This window comes from Ambystoma mexicanum, chromosome 6p (genome assembly GCF_040938575.1).
Source record: "Ambystoma mexicanum isolate Mex_15411 chromosome 6p, UKY_AmexF1_1, whole genome shotgun sequence".
In the NCBI taxonomy this organism is placed as follows: domain Eukaryota; kingdom Metazoa; phylum Chordata; class Amphibia; order Caudata; family Ambystomatidae; genus Ambystoma; species Ambystoma mexicanum.
The window spans coordinates 961,654,676-961,675,429 of record NC_090935.1 but is presented as its reverse complement, the minus strand read 5'-3'; the positions used below and the strand labels follow the sequence as shown (position 1 = coordinate 961,675,429).

At 43.1% G+C, this 20,754-nt stretch overlaps 1 protein-coding gene across 1 annotated transcript in view; it reads right to left on the bottom strand.

Moving 5' to 3' along the window:
* Nucleotides 1-20,754, bottom strand: part of SRFBP1 (serum response factor binding protein 1) — a 719,075-nt gene that overhangs the window by 553,611 nt on the left and 144,710 nt on the right. Inside the window, exon 3 of the mRNA XM_069625566.1 lies at nt 14,711-14,783. Coding sequence (XP_069481667.1) covers nt 14,711-14,783 — 73 coding nt within the window. The remainder of the gene's footprint in view (nt 1-14,710; nt 14,784-20,754) is intronic.

The following is a 20,754-nucleotide window of genomic DNA, read 5'->3' as shown; positions in this document are numbered from 1 at the left end:
TTCCATCTGTGCCTGAGGATGTGGTGACATACAACGAAAGAACACAAATAAGCAAATAAATGATGTTGGTCTAATTAAGGTATAAACTCATTGTTTTCTTTTTGATCAAGACTATATTCACCACTTAGCTAACAGCACAAGCAAACTGATAAACATGCCTATATAAATCATTAATTTACAGCATCAGTCATTTTTTGATAAAATAAAGTGCAAATAAAAACAGTGCATCCCAAGTACTGGAAACCATCTGTTAATTACGCTCTCATCATACAAAGAAGCTGGGGACACCATCAAGGGAAAGTAGTAAGTGCCTGAACCCTTGAAGAGAACAAACAAAAGTACATCATGGAATTTAACTCAATGCATCCTCTTCTCAAACACTGTTCTTCTGCATCCACAGAATTTGTACATCAGCATTAGGGTCATGCCAAGACATTTACATTTATTTCATTAATAACTCAAAACACAAAGTTCAAGATTCAGTGATCATGTTTCCCGGAGGAAAGACATTTTGAAGCACAGTAAGAACAGCAATTCATCTCATACAGTTATTAATTGATAAATTCTTCTCATTTGGAAGTGACACTTTCCTCCAATTGAAATGGCCATGGCAACAAAGGATGGCCCAACAATATTCCCAGTTATGCACGGCATCTGCCAAATTAAATGCATCTCAGCTGCATGAATGACATACTGCTCATCTAGATTGCCAGTTAAGAAGGCTTTATAAAAGTTTTGTAATGTCATTCAACGGTAGACTTGAAAGTGCTCCAAAAGAAGCACAAATCAGATTTTTTAAAAATCAGCATAATCCACATAAAGGAGATAAAATGTCTGAACTGCTCCTTTATGGCCTGCAATGTCATCCATGCAGATAAGAATCAAAAGATGTGTTCTGGTTTCAATCAAGTCACTTGTCCTTTTCATTGAAACCTGTTCTCCACTGATGCGCAAATGGTACGCATAGAACGATAAAAGGTGTTGTATTTACAAGATTTGAATGCGTTAAAAAGGCCCAGTACAATGCTCATCTGGCGGGCCTGGGTGAAGTGTAATACCTTAAAGATTATCTTCCGTTTCACTGAAAACCATTAGCGATCTTTAAGGTAGAGCGAGATGTGATCTTATCCCTGACAATCATCAGGCAGGGCACTCTGCTCTTAATGAACCTCAATTGTCTAGTGGGCTCTGAGGAGTAGATAATACTGCCGTTTTAACACCCTTATTTTGGGGGACAGGTAATTCTTGTTTGTTACTGTGATTTACATCTTATTCTCATAGGGTAGCAATAGGCTGGATTGAAGGTAGTTAACTTTTCTGACTTCTGGGACCAGAGCATGCAATCACTGGTGATGCAATCAGTGAGATTTTTATCTTATGGAACTGTGTGACGGAAAACTGACCGGACCTTTGACAGGAGAATATGACCGTGGACACTGACAGATTCTTGGGAGAAGGCCATTGAAGCTATGCAGTTTAGTTTTTCAGGACTGGGGACTTCCCATTGTGCAGGAATATGGGGAGCAACCTGCCTCCAGGAAGGAACACCCAAAATACAAGGCAGATCATTCCTGAAATCGTGTGGCTCAGTTACATGAAGCAAGCCACTCAAGGGGGGAGACTAATGATTGGGTGGCCTGGAATAAGCCCCTTGCAGGACATTGGTGCACTGATGTATGGCTTCCGTTGAGAGTCCATTAGCTGATCGCACTACAAAACTGGTTAACACAATGTGAAATAACAGGGTGCTGTAATGAATCCAGTGGAGTCTAACATATTCCTCGGCGGTAACCTCCTCCCATGTGGAAGGGGAAGGCAGCCGCTACTGGATTGTGATCCTGGGAGCAGCTTCATTGGGGGGTGGGGGGAGTAATCACATGGGAGGAGACAGCTACCGGGGAGAGGTCATGGCTTCACTCAATGAGATGTGGTATCTCCCCCTTTCCCATGAGGAAGAACCTCTAACATCCAAGACCCTTTTCCATGGAGGAAGACATGGCCTCACTAGCTCATCTGTGGAATGCTCTGGGGTGATGGGGTCTCACATCAACCCCCATGGGCGAAGGCCGCGTATCTGTGCAATCCAAATTTGCTATGCCATAGCTGCATGCAGCCCCTTCTGTGCCGGATCTCCTCAGCAAGTGACCCTGTTCCCTGCAGTCGAACGATTGCCTGATCACGGTTCCCGGTATTGAAAGCCCGGTCAGGCAGTGTTCCACCTCCGACATCAATCCCCTCACTCCAGAGTGACCTCAAGCACCCCTGCAAGGCCCCTGGTGCGCTCTGCCGAGAAGGAGAGGTCCGTTGTACTGTGCACTGCAGCTGGAGAAATGGCGCGATACCGCAGTCTCTGCCCAGGTCGGCTGAAAACGCTGCATTGTGTCGGCAGGCATCTACACAGCAGGCTGGGCTTCAACACTGGGCGGAGGTAAAAAGTCTGGAAAGCAACCCAGTAGTGGTCGGATAAAGTCCCTCCAGGCACTAAGGACCCTCACAATGCAGCCACATGTTGTTCCACATCCCACATCTGCAGTAAGCTCAAGATATTTACCAGATTTAAAACACTTGTTATCATTGCAAGAGTTCTATCCTTGCAAGAGTTTCTTGGGCCTTTTTCCCTAGCGGGTAGTATTTTTTCTGGTGTGAGCGTAAAGGGGCGTGCCTTCAATATTTAAGCAAGATCCTGATTTGGTGATGAACATTAACTCTTTGCAATGTGGTCGCAGAGGTGCACTAGGTTTTGGATAAGACATGAAACCGTATAAGTGATCACGCCATGATGTCAGAGACGCACTACGTAAACTGTGCAAGGATTGTGGTGCCCTAATAGGATAGGACATCGCCGTGCTAATCTTGCTTCCCGTTTTGCAATGGTTCCTGTGTTCGGAGACACCAAGGACACTAGCACCTGGGGTATGAGTCCATCCGGAATCAGGTGCTTACCAGTTCCCTAGTTCAGGAGAATGTGATGTAGCACAAGCACAACAGCGTCATTTGTCTTTTCCAACAAATACGCTCTGGTGTTGCTTTTCAGATGCTGTGTTAACATAAATGAAAATGTGCAACCAATAACATGTTTGAGGAAATCAAACTTTATAATTGATGAGCCCCAATAGGAGCAAGGCAGTGCATTCCCTTTTTCATTTGTTCTGTACACTAATCAAATTCATCAAGCACACAACGTAAAATGAACCCATATTTCCTACCTGTAAGACTATATTGTGAATACTTCAAATAATGGAGGTTAAGCTAACTTAAGGTGCTTCTCCACGCACTAAGAAAAAGGTACTTTTTACTCTTGGCTGATCTGCATTTACTACATCTTAGGCCTTAGGTTGTCAACACAGTTAATTAATCCCATTTGTGGTTTCTTTACAGTACTCTACATCGGAATGAACCATTGGAGTACCACATCACTATCAATAAGAACAGAAAAGCAGCAGAACAAATTGTCCAGTGTATCTGCAATAATCATACTGTATCCTTGAATGCAGGAGATAGAATGTGCATGTAACATTTTCTCCGATTAATATCAAGTCAAATAGTGATGACAGAAACATTATGTATACATGTGAACTATGCACATATATGAAACTTAATTGAAAGTTTACAGAACTTTGCTTCAGACATGAATTATGTACAAAGGCAGTTCTTGTGTTGTGTGATGTCTGTCTGTCTCGGTTTACTCGAATGTTTTTGATCCAGGATTGATTCAAAGCACTATTTTTATTTTAATTAACCATTTAAAGACAATTGTATGAAAACTGGGTTGCTGCTACAGAATTGGTGTAGATTGCATCAGGTAACTTATAAGAATATACTTTTTTCAATCGACATCTGAGGTTGTTCGATTCCCTACTTATTGTAGGTGTTAGAAAAACAGCCATGCTCTTTGGAACCACAAAGATTTGTATATAGCGGTGGCAGGCACATAAGGCTCTTCCGAGATGGGAACCGACAGCATGTGACTAAATGAAACCAGGATGTGAAAGCATGAAACGATAACACTTGTTTATTTTATTTAATTTATTTTATTGAATTTATAAAGCATGCATCAGCCCTGAGGCATCGTGGCGCTATTACAGAGGGCTCACTTAGATACATATTCTTAGGGTGGACAGGATACAATCGTTTACATGGTTGTTTTCAGTCAGAAAAAACAGTGGCATGGGTACGTTCCAAGGTTACAGGGGAACTACATAACATACAATCAAAACCAGAAAACAATCTAGTTGTTTTCAATGCTTTTTGGAACACAGTGAATGAGGTTACTTTTCTGAGCTCAAGCGGAAGTGCATTTCAGTTTTTAGGAGCTAACTTGACCAAATGATGCTGGTAGGTACAAGCATGCCATGGCAGGAGACTACGTGGATAACTTATTACTCTCTAGAAGGTCATGAGAAAGCACTATCTAGCTCAGGTAATGACCTACCCCCTTGCTGGTCGTATGATGTAAAATCCTACATACGTAACTATTGCAGAGTTTGCTTTTTTTGACTGGTTGATTCCTTGCATGGCACCTGTTGGCAACTGGAGATTTCTTCTTTGACAGCAGGTTCTGCATCTCCAAACACTGTCTGCGTATGCTCCCCATGTTATGTGTTCTTGATCTGCTACAATTGTACTTCTGGTGAGGGACTGTGCTAGATTGTTCAGTTGCTTGTGTTAGTGCTGGAAGATAGGTGACAACCCAGGGTATTCCTTCCATACTCACCGACTCTGCATTAGAACAGGTAATCGGAGTATTTTTAATGCCAAATCAAATCGTGTGGCAACTTGACTGTCCCTCGTCTTCCTGTTGGAGCATATATTTTGGTACTGGATGGCCTGACTGTAGATCATGGAGAAAACATTCAAGTTTGTAGGTGCTAGCCAGCTATTGAAAAAAAAAAAGATTTTTTTTTTAAAAAGTCACTCGACACCTCATTTCTACACATACACACAGCACACCATGTCACAAGCCAAAGGCTAATGGCAGGTGCAAATATGGCACCCTGCTGTAGATAATGGATCATTGTGTGTGGCTTGGATGGAAACTTGTTCTGTGCAATTTTTTGTCCCTGTTGGTTTCCCGGATTCAGCCATTTCTAGGTGGCCGTTCTTTACAACAGATAGTGGTGTCCAGGAAGTGTATGCTCCGAGTATTGCATGGCGACTCTAATGCAGTGCTGGAAGCCATTTAGGGATGTGCGGAATTCAATTAGGGGATCTTCACCTTCTGTACAAAGAAAACAATGGCATCGATGTATTGCACATAGGTTAGTGGTTTCTGGGATTGTTATTGTAAAAGAACGCTGCGCAAGGTCTTGTATAATGTGGTGTCATTTTTGTGCCCATGACGGTCCTGGTCTTCCATAGGAAATGTCTTTCCAATTTGTTTGCTCTTTAAGATAAAAGGGGGCATCCGAGTACTGGATTCCTAGCATACTTTTTCATCTCAGCCAATGGAGTTTAAAGTGAAAGATTCTGGCCCTTTTTTCGTGCATGAAACATATGTCCAGCACAGTTATTTATTTTATCGTGGGACCACCATCTGACAAAGAAGTCTATGGGACTTCGAAAACACATGTATTTTATCTCATCAGCATATTATTTTCAGCTACTTCAATTAAAGTTATCAAACAAGGATTCTATGGGTTTTTAAAATTGGACTAACAGGACTTAAAAACATTTCTTTGCACAATAGCTGTTTGGCAGTCTCTTTATCCTCACACGCCATTGTAGGTTAAATGTCCTTGAATGCCCAGATGGGACACGCAATCTTCCAGAATGCATGGTAATAGCCAGGCCATAGATCAAGTGGCTGTGATTGCCCAGAGTGTCAAATAGCCAGAGGAAAAAAACACTGCCACAATGCATACCACTTTGACTCTCTCTCTGGAGTGATTGATTTATTTATTTATAGAGAGCCTTACGCCAAGGCGCTGTACAATGGAACAACAAACTACAGAGTAACAACAACAAATCACATTGGGAGCAAAAAATTACATCTTGAATCATTCAACAAAACAGTGCTAAGAGCAATTAACTGAGGGGGGGAAGTGGAGTGGGAATAGGAGTGGTGAGGGGGGCAGGAGAAGGATTGGGCGAATGTAAATGGAAGGGAGAGAGAGCGTAATAGGAGAGGGGAGAGAGGAATAAGATGAGGGAAAAAAACGGGGGGGTGTATAGAGGGCAGGGGGGGTTTCAAGGTGGAGAATGGAGGAGGGATTTAAGGGAAGTGCGAAATAAGGTGAGGGTCGTGGAAGAGCGGATTGAAAGGGGGAGTGAGTACCCAGTGCAGAGGAGCAAGGAGCTGGAAGGAGCGGAACCGGGAGGAAGCGCAGGGGGAAGGAGGTACAGTGAGAAGAAAATGGTCAGCGGAACGAAGGGAGCGAGAGGGGGAGTAAAAGGAGAGAAGGGAGGAGAGATAAGAAGGAGCAAGACCATGGAGGGATTTGAAAGGCAGAGAGAAAGCAGGATTTTAGCTGTAAGTGGAAAGGTAGCCAGCGAAGGTGAGAGAGAGGAGGAAATGGAGTCACGGGAGGTAAGGAGACAAAGGGTACGAACAGCAGAGTGGTATATGGATTTAAGAGGGGCAAGCTGAGATGCGAGAAGCTCGCCACACCCATTTGTACATTCCTGCACCATCAAGCTCGCTTTCGTGGGGCGAGAACAAAAACACAGGTATTAATGGCACCAGAAATCATGTTTAGATACAGTTTCAGACTGCAAGTGGAAAGGGTGGTTTTTACGAGTGTGACAAAAAGGGTCACTGTCAAAGCCTCACTAAAAGGCAAGATCATCTTTACCGTTTCAGGCTCTTAATTTTCAGTCTTGAACACAAGGTGCATGCAGGCTCAGGCACTTCACAGCCCTGGCCCTCACACTCCAAAACCACATCCCAAAGCAGCCAATGCAGTTATGCATATCTCTGAGCAGGGTGAGGTATTGAGGCCACTGCCATAAGTGAGCTCTTAAACTGAGTTCACGAGAGATAAAACCAAAAGGGTTGTCCAGGCCAAATTCTTCAGAGCTAGCTCTGGGTCATAAGGTATCTCCTTTTCCTCCCCTATGAAAATAAACAAACCAATCCACAGAGTTGCACCTGTTTGCCGGCATCTGCTGAGAGGTCCCTGGCACCAGAACAAATGGAGCCAGCAGAGTCGACACTGATGCTCAGCAGGTGGTTTAGAGACTGGTGTCGAAGATGGAAGGTCTGCCAGGTTTGCTACACCATATTCAGGACTAAACCCATAGGAGTACTTAGAATAGCCAGGGCATGGCCTGCATTATCCCACAAAAGATCAGTGACTTCCACAGGTTAATGTTAAAGGATATTTATACCGCACACCATCACCACCAGAGGGGTCCCCTGACGCTCTGGCGGATCAAGGTTAGGGTGTGTTAGTAGGACAACGTTTGGAGAAGAGCAAGGGAGCTGTGAAGTACTGTTGGCAGCTTCAGTTCGGTTAACACCGTTCGCCGAGCTTATTGGTGTGGTATCCGGTTCCGAGTCCGTCGTGTGCTGTTGTGCGAGGGTCTCTGTGGTGTGTTTGTTGTTGCAGTGTGATGAAGTGTGCGGGTTGCTGCGTTGGTGTGGTTGTGTTTAGTTAGAGTGTGTGAGGAGTGGTGAGGTTTTTAGAAGTTTTGTGGGGTTGGTTAGTGTTAGGGAGAATTCTCTGTTAAGGCTAATTTCCCAAACCTAGTGAGTCCCCCAGCAGCTTTGCTGGATTTTTGGGGTTTATTTTTTTCTCCTGCTAAGAGTGAGCCTCTTTTTCTCCCGCTCTTAGGCATGATTTGAGAATGTCCTTTGACTGTGAATGTGTTTTATGGGCTATGGGGTCTTTTACTCCATAGGGCTGCATGTGTTTTTGGTATGTGTGTTACACAGCACCCTCAGTTCAGTAACACAGGGGTGTCATAGTGACCCCCAAACAGACTCCATACCCTGGGACTGACTGTCTCCCATGGCATGTAAAGTCGCCATTGGCTTTACTAGTCTCAAATTGTGAACAGAACCAGTACAAACCATCATATTGTGGAAGTACTCGTAGGGGTAATTCGATTGCCCCTGGGTCTGTTTACCAAGGGGCACTGTCCAGTCTCCCCTTGTCGAGTTTCTGGCTGGTGGCAGTGGATACCATGCAAAATATTCCACCAGAATATTTCTTATGGGATTTTCCCCATTGATTTTAAACGCACCACTTTTTGGTGCAATTTTAAAGATACCGCCGGGTTATTTAATATTAATTCCCCGGTTGGGTCTCTTTGCCAGGACTCGGTTTTAAAATGGCGTTTGTGTTCGCCTCTGAAACTCTAACCCAAGTCGAGCCCTTTGTTCCACTTTTTGGCGGGCTTCCGCACAGAAGCCCTCCAAATGGTGCCACTCTGTCTGGGGTCTACAGGATGCGTGGGAGGGGGATTAGGCACCCTGGACTGAGTTGCCTCGGCAACTCAAGTCGCACTCTTGTGTGATTGGACCAGTGGTGATGCCGCCCGGCTCACCACTTAGCATGTTTGAGTGACAGCTAGGCTGTTAAATGGGGTTTTTTTGCATAAAAGCAGGGCTTTGGGGACTGGAACTTCAAAAGTGCCACAGGACCTAAAGAATCCGAAGAGGGGAGAAGCTGAGCCATCTACAACGACACCACCGGTGGAGCCCTGCTGTACGAACTCGCCACTTCCCCGACAACAGAGATCATCTTCTTCCAGGAGGGTCTTCTTCCCTTTGAGCTGGTGGGACCAACCAGTTCGCCCTTTTCGCCTTCCTGGACGTCTCGTGGTGGAATCGCCCGTGCCAAGCACCCCGGCGGCCGGATAGCCACGCTTCACCACCGACCATGAATAAAAGGGTTGTACCTTTTAATATCGGGAACTCCGCAGCTGGTTTCATCCCTGGCAGTGGAACGACTTCCAGCTTTCTTCCTCGTCGAGACCATCTCTTCCTCTGGTCGAAGCCATGACTTGCATCCGCTGCCAGGAAAACTGCCACCGCTGGAGCTTTCTCACCATTTCAGGTACTGTGCCTCGCCTGGTCTCCCTTGCAACGGATTGTCCAAGGTGTCCCGTAAATCCTTGACTTTCCAACTGGGTTGACCTCAGACCTGCTAACTTTGCCTTTCTGAACTGATCCAACCTCTTTTGACATTTTCTGCAAAGACTGAGTGCATTTCCACTGTGTGATCTTGGGCACATTCAGCCTTGCTCTCTCCAAGAGTGGGCCTGGCCTATGAACTTTGGCTCTACAGTAGACCCTGCCTTTCTTAACTTGCGGTGGTTTCTTAAAAGTGTACTGTGTTATTTCCATATTCTGCCTTTTCTCTCCCTTTTTAACAAATTATTGGAGTGCCATCTAAGGTTACGCGCTCACCTCCGTTTTGCTAATAAGTGGTGTCTTAACCTAGACTTGTCGAATAATTAACTAGGGAGGTGTATATACTTATAGTGACTGTGTTTGAACTTGCTTGATATATTAGTTCCAGTGTATTTTCATAAGTGTGTTTTAAATAAATAATTATATACTTTTAATACCAAAGCTCTGGTCAGTGTTTGCTTGTTCTACTGTACTTTTGGCCCTACTGTGTATACTCTACATACTGCCTAACTCTTCTTGAGGGAAGTCCGACTGCTCAGCCACAGCTACCAGGTAAATCTGGGTGGTGCAGACTGCTACCAATTGGGTTTACTGCCTACTCCTGTGGTCTTAAACTTTTTGCAGTGGTCCCTAAGGGAACTGCACAGGTTTCTGCCTAACAGTTAGTAGCCTTGTTAGGAGAAATGCACACTCTTATTGTGTGTCTCAAGATTTAGAGAAGGTGGTCTTCCTTTCAGTGATTAACTTTCAGCATAAGGCGGTCTCATCTTTGTGTTTCTATCTTTGCATTTTGACACCCCCTCCATCCCAGTTTGTGGTTGGTGCAAGATAGTCCTTTTAGATCGATTTACTTGGGACCTACGCCAGTACCCTAGGCCCTTTCTGAGTGGGTAAGGTTGGTGGTAACGTAAAGCGACTGATGCCTGTTTAAATGCATGAAGAATTGCTGCTTAAAGCGCCTCCCACTCAATTGGAGAGGAAGCAGAGGTGACGATAGTTGGTCTGCCACACATCTACCAGTGTTCAGGCAAATAACTAGACCAATGGGTAAACACCCAATTTGATTGAAAAAAAGGCCTGTATGGACGTTTTGATGGAATTGGTCGTTAAATTTGTTTGAGACCAAAATAACCGAACATAGGGAGCGGGGGCGTCCCCCACTCCCCAGGTTCGGTATTATGGGTGTGCGGGGGTGTCCCCTGCTTCCATAGCATTGACGGCGGGGGGCCAAAAAAAAAAAATTACTAAAAAAAGAAAAAGAGGGCCGAGCAATTAGGCTGTGGGCAGTTTGGCCGCGAACAAATGCGACACGAACAAACAACCCAGATCCGACCAAAGTGCCTTTAACTAGCAACGCTGCTTAATGAGGTGAATTGGAGCCCATGTAGGAAAAAAGACTCATTCATGGATACAGAATATTTTTTCTTCAGTCTTTCCATTATTTGGACCTTTGTTTAAACACGTATCCAAAGATTTTATGCGGAGGGTCATAACATTGGCCACTCATTTAAGCACAGCTTTGGGGTTCATTGATTGATAAGAACCACAATCTTCTGTGTTCTAGTCCTGTCCCAAGTACCACACAGTGCTGATGCGGGTTCAGAAATCAACATTTGTCTCCTGTAGTCTTTACATGGTTTGAAGCCCAAACCAGAATTATGATGCAGTAAGACAAAGCCAAGTGGGAGTTCTTGAAAAGACAAGCATCTGACGATAGAGGGCTCACAACTAGATGTACTGAGGCTGTCCCTTTCAGCGCAAGGGGTGCTATTGATGCCATGACGAAAATGACACAGGTTCCCAATGCCAGCTAGTGACTTGGAGAAAAAACATTTAACTAGTCTGAACCTTTATGCCATTTCAAAAGATTAGGCATCTGTGGGAGGAAGGTATCAAATAGAAATACAGATCCAGTTAGGCTAACCTCTAAAAAGCAGTGAAGGGGATGATTTCATAATCCGAGATCGGACATGGCTCACATTGGCCCGATTAACATTCTACGTTCAGGTCTCAATTTTTAGCAGACATAGGAAATGTTCAACAGTTTTTTGCATTGAGCCACACAACCTGTACAACATCTGCTTTCATTTCGATACATTGCCACACTGCCCAATTAGTATATGAATCGAAGAGCCTGAACCCAGAAAAAGTCTTCCCGTAATCCAGAACAGGAAGCTTCACTAAAATACCTCTGCAGCTTACCATCCACAGAGCTTCTCGATCGAATGAGTTTTACTCAATTATCTGTTGTGTTGCTCAGACTTAACACCAAAGCTTTCAGACCTTTTTTCAAATCAATTTAAAATGTGTACCAGTCAGCTGCCCATTAAATAACGCCTCACACAAGACTATCCCGTCGGCATCAGTTAATGCTTGCTGTGATGAATCCGATTGACTCCTCACTAATTCCCCGATGGTGATCTCCTTGCATGTGGCCAGGGAAACGGCAGCCGCTACCTCATCCTGACCCCGGGGGTGGTTATATGAGAGAGGATCAAATGTCAGGGGGCAGCTACTGAGGAGATCAGATTAATCCATTGGAGAGCAGATTAATCCATTGGATGAGACGCTGTATCCCCTCTTTTCCTGACAAAGTCCTTACAAAAGCTAGGGTCTTGGTGGCTTGTCACACCACAAATCCCACTTTTTGTGAAAATCAGAAATCCCTTTATTTTTGTCACTACACAAAACTATGTATACCCCCAACATCCACAAAACACATTAAACATATTTTATTTCTGATATTCCTTTATGTAAGATTCTTGAAGAGCAACCATTCAGAAAACCCATTTCATCTATGGACTTCAACTGCCATAAAGCCTCAAGTACTGAGACGAAGAAGAGGAGGAGAGGGAAGAGTGGAGGCAAACCAAGCCAGGCCCAAAGACTAATGTGCAAACTAGTTCTGTAGGAACTAAAGTGCCCAGGACCTTTAAAAATAGCATCCGCAATAACAAGGCAGGCAGTGAGAGAGAGATCCATAAAGGAGAAAGCATAGAGAGAGAAGGCAGGCACAACCGTGTAGCAGCCCGCAAACACAACCTACGTACATGGCACAAATGAGGGAGAATTGCAGTAGATGTACCCAAAGAACTGCGTTGCCACCGAGAGACGCGGCAGTGCTCTTGGAGGAGCGAGCCAGGGTACAGCAATCTCAGGTTCAGGCCACAGACAAACCGACAAGTACGCGCAAAGCCGCAGGAAGCACTGGGGAGACACCTGCAACCTGTCAGAGGCCAATCCAGCAGTGAAGATTCATTGTGGAAGCACGCCAAGCATCAGGAATGCCGCAAACAACCGGTGAGTCTGCCTAGAGCCATATAATCAAGTGAAGGAAGTACATGAGATTGATATTCCGGACAATGCTCAAAGGCAATTTAGCTATAAACAAACCCGAATGTTAAATAGATGTTTGAAGATTTGAATACAACAAGAGACAGTGAAACAACAAGAGATCAAATACCTGTGCATGAGATGTCAATGTGGGGAGAGCTGAAACAAGTGTACCCTAATTAAACACCTTTGACAGAACTAAGCAGATGTTCACAGTGAAACCACTCAAGTCCTGGTAAGAGGAGACACCAGACAACTGACATTTGGGGGGGCAGTGGCGTTAGAATATAATAATAATTGTCTTAGCCCCAAGCCAAATCTCTTTTTGCAACCAAAACCCCATTCTTTGAGTAATGTTCAAAATGGGGTCGAATTGGTCAGTCATTGAGTAAAACAAAATGGAAATGTGTTTGTGGGTTTTTTCTGTCAGTCATTACAAGAGAAGACTGGGTCCATGTAGCATGCATGTTTTAAGTGCCTGGCCTTAACTGATCAACCTAGTTTAAATAACATTAAAGGCAGATCCTACCATTCAGAAAAGTAAGAAAAGCTGTTTCAATATTGCTTCATTTTCTTAGCTAAATACTATGTAAGGACTGACTGCACTAAGCAGAGGTTAGTTACATACTGAGTCATAGTGTTCAGCCCTTCCATTCTGTTTTAAGCACGAAAGGTATCTTTTAAAGGTTCTGCAAACAGGGTGACCATTGTTGGAATGAAGGGCAGGCGGGTTCTGTGTTTAAGGAATTCAAACACAAAACACCATCCGTGAACTGGTGGAAAGAGCATGCAATTAAGCCATAAGTAAAGTGGAGAATCTTGACATAGCAATAACATCTGTTGAATATATATTCAAATTATTGAAGTGGGAGCTAACTAATCTTTGTGATTAAAACTGCCCCGAAAGGTATTCATATCATAAAACCTAATGTGCAGGTTAGAAGAAAATGCACCCACTTGTTCCAAATTGGAGAACCGCTCTCACTGGTTCTCTTTGAGCTGTGCCTAATAGTTGTCAAATACAGTTCATCCTCAATTCAAATTGGATCCTCTAAATGACCATGGTGTTTAATCCTAAAATAGAGCGGTCCATCCACCATGTGCTTTATTTATTGAGGTCTAATAAGTATTTTTTGTTTTGATTAGAAGTAAAATCACTGTTAGCACCATCAGCGAAGAGGAATCAATACATCTTTAGAGGCTCAAGCTAGTTTGATAATTTAATATAGTGGCATTAGCATAGCTTAAATGTAAGTGGCTGTCTCCTATTTTGGGGGAAACGTTTCCTGCAAGGGCCAAGAGAGGGGCATATCAAACAAATAACAGTGGGGGCCTTTGGGGTCAAAAATGCAACTCTACATCAGATCTGGATTTCAAACACATACCCAGGTGGCCAAGTAGAATGTTATAATGATGTGCAACAATTTAGCAGAACACTGTTCCATAGGCCAGTTTAGTGCATGGAAAACTAATCTGCCCATCAAAGACCATCTGAAATTAAGGAAACAAAAGTATTTTGCCTTCTTGTATTTTACACATCACTAATGGCCTTCACAGTAAAACAATGCAATGTAAAACATGCTTCATCATGTGAAGTCAATGTTTGGCCATTTTCTAGGGTTATGGCATCCATAAATAAATTGATTGCCAACTGTGCAATCCTTTATGAGACAGCCAATTGAATTCCAAAAATGTCTATGAAGTTTTAGAATCTTTTTCTTAGCAGCCCAACATTGATTTGACACTTGCAAGACTCCAAATAAAGGTTTCCTTTTTAATGCAACAGTTATGCATTAAGACACATAAGATCTTTTAACAGGAAATCAAACGCCTCTTTAATAAACAAGTTCTTACAAAACGAAGATATCCTTTTTGCAGCGTTAGTTAAAACATCCACGAAAGTTACTAAACGAACAACGAAAATAAAGAATCCTTTATCTAGAAACAATGCCCAAAAAGATACAGAATTCTTTAAAGTTGCAGTTTCTACAACTCATTCACATCTACATAAAATAAATATTTCTGTAAAATGAATGAATGTTAAACTACAGCCTCCCATCCACACAGGCAAACATGAATACTTAGCTTCTTGATTCAAAACAGCCTGTGGAGCAAAACGTATTCCTTAACAAATGCAGCATGTGTCACATTAGCAAAGACCTTTAAAAAATGAGAAATAGATTTTCAAATATTATAGTATTATAAGGGTTAGATTTGGTTTCAATATTCAAGCTAGCCACTTGATATTGACGTAGGGTGCAATAAACGCAATTAAGTTGAAGAAAATAAATAAAGGTGTACCTTCATTGCATGAATTTCTTCAAGCAGCCGCTGCACTCTTCTTTGATTCCTAAGTAGGTCCTCCTCAGTGCCCCTGCAAGTAACATGCGTTTTGTCAGTTCAAGCATCCTTCAGTAACTTGCATTTATTAATATACTTGATTAAATAGATTCTATAGAATACTTTTTTTTACAAGTATGATCTTCTGAACTTTAATGCATAGATGGTATCTATGACCTTTTACAAATCTTGTAACTATTTTAAACAATGGATGCCGAATCTGCCCCCTGAATCCCCATCTAAAGACCTTCCACATGGACATTGAAATTGCAAAGAAACAAGCCAACACGGAACAAGCAAATTGATGCAAATAAACACATGGGCATACAGAATCCATTTACCAGCCACTTGCTTTTAGGCAAAAGCCTAGTGTTTTTTGTTTCAGCAGTCACTGCAGAAGAATTTGGAAACATTTGTTAAAAGCTAAGGCAATTATTATGCAGCTAAACAAAATAAACAATTACCTACAAGACATCAACATTGCCTGCAACATACCATTAAAGTGATGCCACGCATGAAACCCTGGCCAAGTATAAAACTTTACGATTTTCTTATGGAGGACGGTCAGCGATTTCGCTGTCGGCATGCTCCTTTTCCTTCTCTTTCGCTCTTTGCAATTTGACATGTGAAATGGATAAACTTAAATGGAAAATCCAATTCTCTTCTTCTATTCAATACATGCAACAATGATGCATCTACAATCATGATTAAACTACCAGCTCATGTTCCTTCTGGAAATGTGAGCAAAGTTACACTGGTGCAGCGGCATTTGCAACCTTACTTCAAAAAGTAAATTCCTACCAAGGTTAACTTGCATTACAACTTAAATTGTAAACTTATACCTCAAAATGAAATTAAGGTTATAGTTTTAAAACAGCTCATCGAAGCTTGTTAATATTTTGAGATGGGTTAGGTTCTATTGACATTTTCTCCAGTGTGGTAGTGCGTTTACATCAGGCCCTGCTTCAAATATGGATTGGTGTATTGTGGAGCAATTGATTCTATTGGGCATACCATTTTCTATTGTGCACATCCATGATATGCTGCAGTGAAAGACATCTGAAGTATTGCAATATTTCATGTGTTTTTCTACTGAAGTGTTTTTTTTTTTTTAAATATAGTTGTTTACTCCAATTGCTCATGACATATGTGCTGCAAAATGGACCTCTTAAACCAATTCTTTGACGGAAATATCCTCTGGACCACATTACCACCCCCGTCCCTCAGAGTGGCACAGGTTGTCTCGCTTGGTTTGCACCAATTGCCAGCACCAATGTTCCGATCAGCGCTTTTGAATCCAAACCAGCCCCCTGACCTACCTATTGAGTTTGGCACTCCTATGAACTGTGTCTTTCATGGACCAGGTATGCCATTTTCCTGATCTTCTCTTGAAATTGTGTAAGCAAAGTCACCATCTGAGATTCAAAATTTTTTTTTGTTTTTGTTGCATCATCAGATGAAATCTTCATTTTATCAAGGCCTTACATTAACAAGTTGTAATGCTTCGACACCACCACTATATGCGGACTCTAGACAGTGTGAGAACTTAAAATGGATTTAAAACCACAAAAATAACAGGACTGACTCCGAGATGTAACATATGTAAATACACACAGAAAATACACAAGTCAGCAGTTACTTTCAACACCTTCATTGACTGTCAGGACTGGTGTGGGTAAAGCCTATAGGACACCACACAACAAATAATTACCATCATAAAAGTTTAAGGATGAGTTAACTCAATGTGTTGGTGGGACCAATATATAAGAATACTTCTCCAGGGTCTGTAACTAAATGTGCCAACAGTTTTCTTCTTAAATCTTCAGTCTCAGGGTTATAGCATCCAGATCACTTTTTGACAAAAGACAGTTACAGTCTGAGGACTATAGCGTGCTGCTTGCTTCTTGGCAATCTCCCACCAGCAAGTATTACTTTCCCCTTGCTAATGGTTTGAGTCAGGCTGTGATATTGTTACCCTGAAAAAGACAGCTCTTTGCATCAGAGAATCCTTCTCCGAGCTTCTGCTCTATAGAATATGTTTCTGTTGTCATTTTCTAATGATGCCTGACACAAAACGATAGTGTCCCTGATGGGCTGAAAGTTCAGACTGGTCATTTTCCCATGTTTCCTTGCTTCGAAAATATTGGTTAATCCAATGTTTTGCTTTTACTTCATGCGTTTTCACATTTCAACCAAAACTAGTTAGCTATAGCATATTTTTGTACCCCTCTTGGCAACTGATATTATTTAGAGATTGCACTGCTGTGGGCCAGGGTTTAAGAGGCCGATTTACCATTTTGAAGACAGGCAAAAGTTCTAACATGGCTTCAACAGTGTGTGGTGCTGCTTCTCTGAACTGGCTCCTCTGTTTCAGTGGTATTGGAGCAGGGTAACTAGATCGGCCAGTGTAGGCTGGGAGGAAGGAAAAGATGATGCTGGCAATACAGATCCGCAGGTTCTTCAGTGGTGGCCTGGGCTCCCAGCAAGGTTTATTACGGGGCAGAGTGGAGGGTGTAACACTACCCCAAGTGATACTCTGATGTAGGCACAAGTAAAATGGACTTCCTGATCCTAAGGGACCGGGCAGTTTCTACTTTTGTTAGCATTACAAAAGAGGGACTATGGAATGTGGAATGGCTCTTGTGTGTACCAATTCCCAGCAGCTCCTCACCTAGCGGGTAAGCAGCCCTAGGCAGCACATCCTAAAAGAAGGTTGGGTAATGTAACGTCATCACATATACTTGGAAATCTAGCAAATGTGGATTCAATTTGTCACTCACTGTAGTAGCTACTATACGTGGGGTTCCCTTTTGCACATACTATGGGATATCAGCCTGCAACAGAGTTATATATGTTAGCACAAAGTCAGCACTCATACATAGGTGAATAGCTCCTCCCCCTAACACCCACCCAGACACGCCCCTCGCATCCAACCTCCACCATTGCCTGTCAATCCGTAGCCATCTGACTTGGACAGGAGCTAACAAATAGCAACATTTTAGAGGGAATGGAGAGTGGGCCACAAGAGCAAAAGGCGGCTATGTAATAGTAAAACAGTAGACACTACCAAGAGCAATTCACTTACACTCATATATCCACTTTTCTCCATACTTCTCAGAGCCTTCAGATCAGATGCCCAGGAGGATGGGCCAGATTAAGAATGGCTTCATCAAATTTGGCTAATATCTTGGAACTTGAGTCCAGAGAATAAACTCTACAGAGATCAGTGGCTCATTTTGTGCATTGCCAATCATCTCCAGATATACACGTCTCTGAACATACAAGTGTGGATCTATTTTGGAGCTGGAATGTCTTGAAATGGGTTTGGCGATGGTCAACCCACATGAGAGACAGCTGCCCAAGACCAGGGGCATCACCCTCGATGATCCTGGAGCTCTGGCTGGGCCGTGTTACAGTTTATCCCTCCAGGGAAGGACGGGGACCCCGCTAGGGCTCCCTGGGAATGCAGTGTAGTACGTGCAACCCTCCTTACCACCTTGAAGTACACACAAAGTGCCGCAGGAACAGAAACCTTCACCGATTACCATCATGCCAGCACACCTGTGGCATTGGCACAAGCGGACATAATGTGTCCATCACCTTTTTCCCTGACCAAATAGTTGTCAATTACATAATAACCCTGAAGGAAAGCATACAGGGTTCCTGCGCATGTGAAATGGAGGAAGTGTATCTAGGATAGTTGCAAGAGACATGTGGGAATGCACTTGCTGTTGTAATGGATGGACTGTAGGTCAGGCTCTATTCATGTTAGTTTTTCCTTTTTTGCATTTCCTAGTGAGGATGAGGGTTGAATGGATTATCAGGCATGCTTTCTTCAGAAGGGCAGAGGCACATTTCACAGGTCCAAGCACATCTGGATCTCAGAGGGATGGCGTGTCACTGTACTGGTTTGGTGTTGGGGGAAATTAGTCTTCAGTGTCATCTGTGATGCCCAGGCAAAAAGAGAAGTTGCAGCACAATTCCTGATTGTGGAGCATCTGGGTGGAAATGACGTGGTATTGCTGGGACGGAGAGGGGTACGGGAACGACTTATGGCTGAACTGGAATGGATGTCGCTTAGGTTCCCAAACACTGTGGTGGCTTGGTCTCAAATGATTCCAGGGAGGGATTGGAGAACTCCAGAAAAAGGCCATGAACTCCTCAGTGAGGAAACTTAATGGTGAGATGGCAAAACGGACCAAGTCAAATGACACAATTCGGATGAATCACCATGGTTTCATCAAAGGTGATGCTTCACAGAAACTGAGCGCACCTATTGAAGCGAGGCACAGACTTAATTTCGGACATAAAGAATTTTGCCCAGACGCTATGTTGGGGTGGGGGGGGGGCAAGTCATCTGAATAATTTATGCACTTACTGGGTTGTGTGGTATTTTAAGAAAATGGTGAGTAAATCTGTTGACAGTGAGACTGACTTGCTAGCACCCACATTGTACTGTGTTTTGGGTGGAAGGTCAATGTATTTAATAAGTTAATGCTGCCTATTTATTTCCAAAGCATCACCACTTTTGTAGTTTATTTCCACTTGCTGACCCTTGTAGTTAGTCGGTGCTTGCAACCTTCCCCCTCCACTATGCCAATGAGCAGCGGGTTTAGTGGAAAGGGTGGCAGCAATGTTTTTGAATGTGCCTGCCATGTACTTTCCCATTCTTCATTTTCTGCGTCCAGTGGCTTTTCACCTCACCCAATTAGAAATACTTTGCAATGTTGTTTCTCACCTGCATTTGCCACCCACAAGCACCCGTGGGTGGTGGAACCCACAATTTGATGTGTTAGTGTGGGTTCCACCATTTTCACCACACTGTATTTGTCTAATGTATATGTAAAGATGACATACTAATATTTTTCGTTCGCTTTTTTGAAAGTGGAGGTGTTTTGTTGGAGTCCAACCACTTGTAAGTAAGCAGTGTGCTGCTATACTTGTTTTTATTGCACGTGAGTGCTAGCAAATAAGTATTTCTTTTCAATTGCTACATGTTGTGAGCAGATTTCGGACACTTTGGCGTAACTGTGTGGTCTTGGTCTATTTTATTCAAGACCAATGACGGTACTAGTTTCCTTACTTTGAAAAGAAACATTACTTGGCGTTTCAATTTTTCTCTGTTCATTGATCAGTAAACGTTTAGATCGGCACAGTTGTCATGGCTTCACGCAAGATGCATGGTGAGGACGCTTTTAATTTACTGATGCAAGGCACAGAATCAGATACAGAATCCGTTGGAGAGCAAGCTGTAGATTCGGGAAGTGAGTTTTCGGTTGAGGCTAGTTCCAGCTACTCATCTGATGAGGAAGAGAACGAACGGGTAAATGCACCTCGTCTGACACTTCCTTGCACATCCTGCATGATCCCTTAATCTTGCAGGTAAAGTTTGTGTGGGAACGTGCCAGTTCATGGCATGGCTGATGAGTCAGAATGGGTTCCTCCAGCAATGGCTCAGTCTGTTATGCCACCTTTGAATGGAGTATCGGGGTGCACAGAGAATACAGATGGTTTTCAGCCCATTGACTTTTTCAACCCTTTTGTGGATGATGGGTTCATTTCAGATATGGTTGAGCAAACCATTCTGTATGCTGAACAGTTCTTGAGGGCAGAGGGTGGCAATTTGAGACCCCATTCCAGAAGCCACTCTTGGGTACCAACTACGTGTGTTGAAATGAGGTCTCACTTTGCTCATGGGAATAGCGCAGAAGCCGTCAATCTCAAGGTACTGGTCAACTGAAGCTTTATTAGCAAGCCCTTTCTTTCCAGCAATGGGTAGAGATTGTTTCCTAGCACTGCAACGTATGCTGCATTTCAATGACCACTCTGCAGCATTATCAAGAACTGACCCAACTTGTGATAGACTATTCAAAATTCTGCCAATTACTCAAGCACTTTGCACTGCGATTTTCTGAGGTGTAGGTTCCAAGCTAGAAAATATCCATTGACAAGTCTTTGATATTGTTCAAAGGTTGGCTAGTGTTTAAGCAGTTTATTCCAAGCAA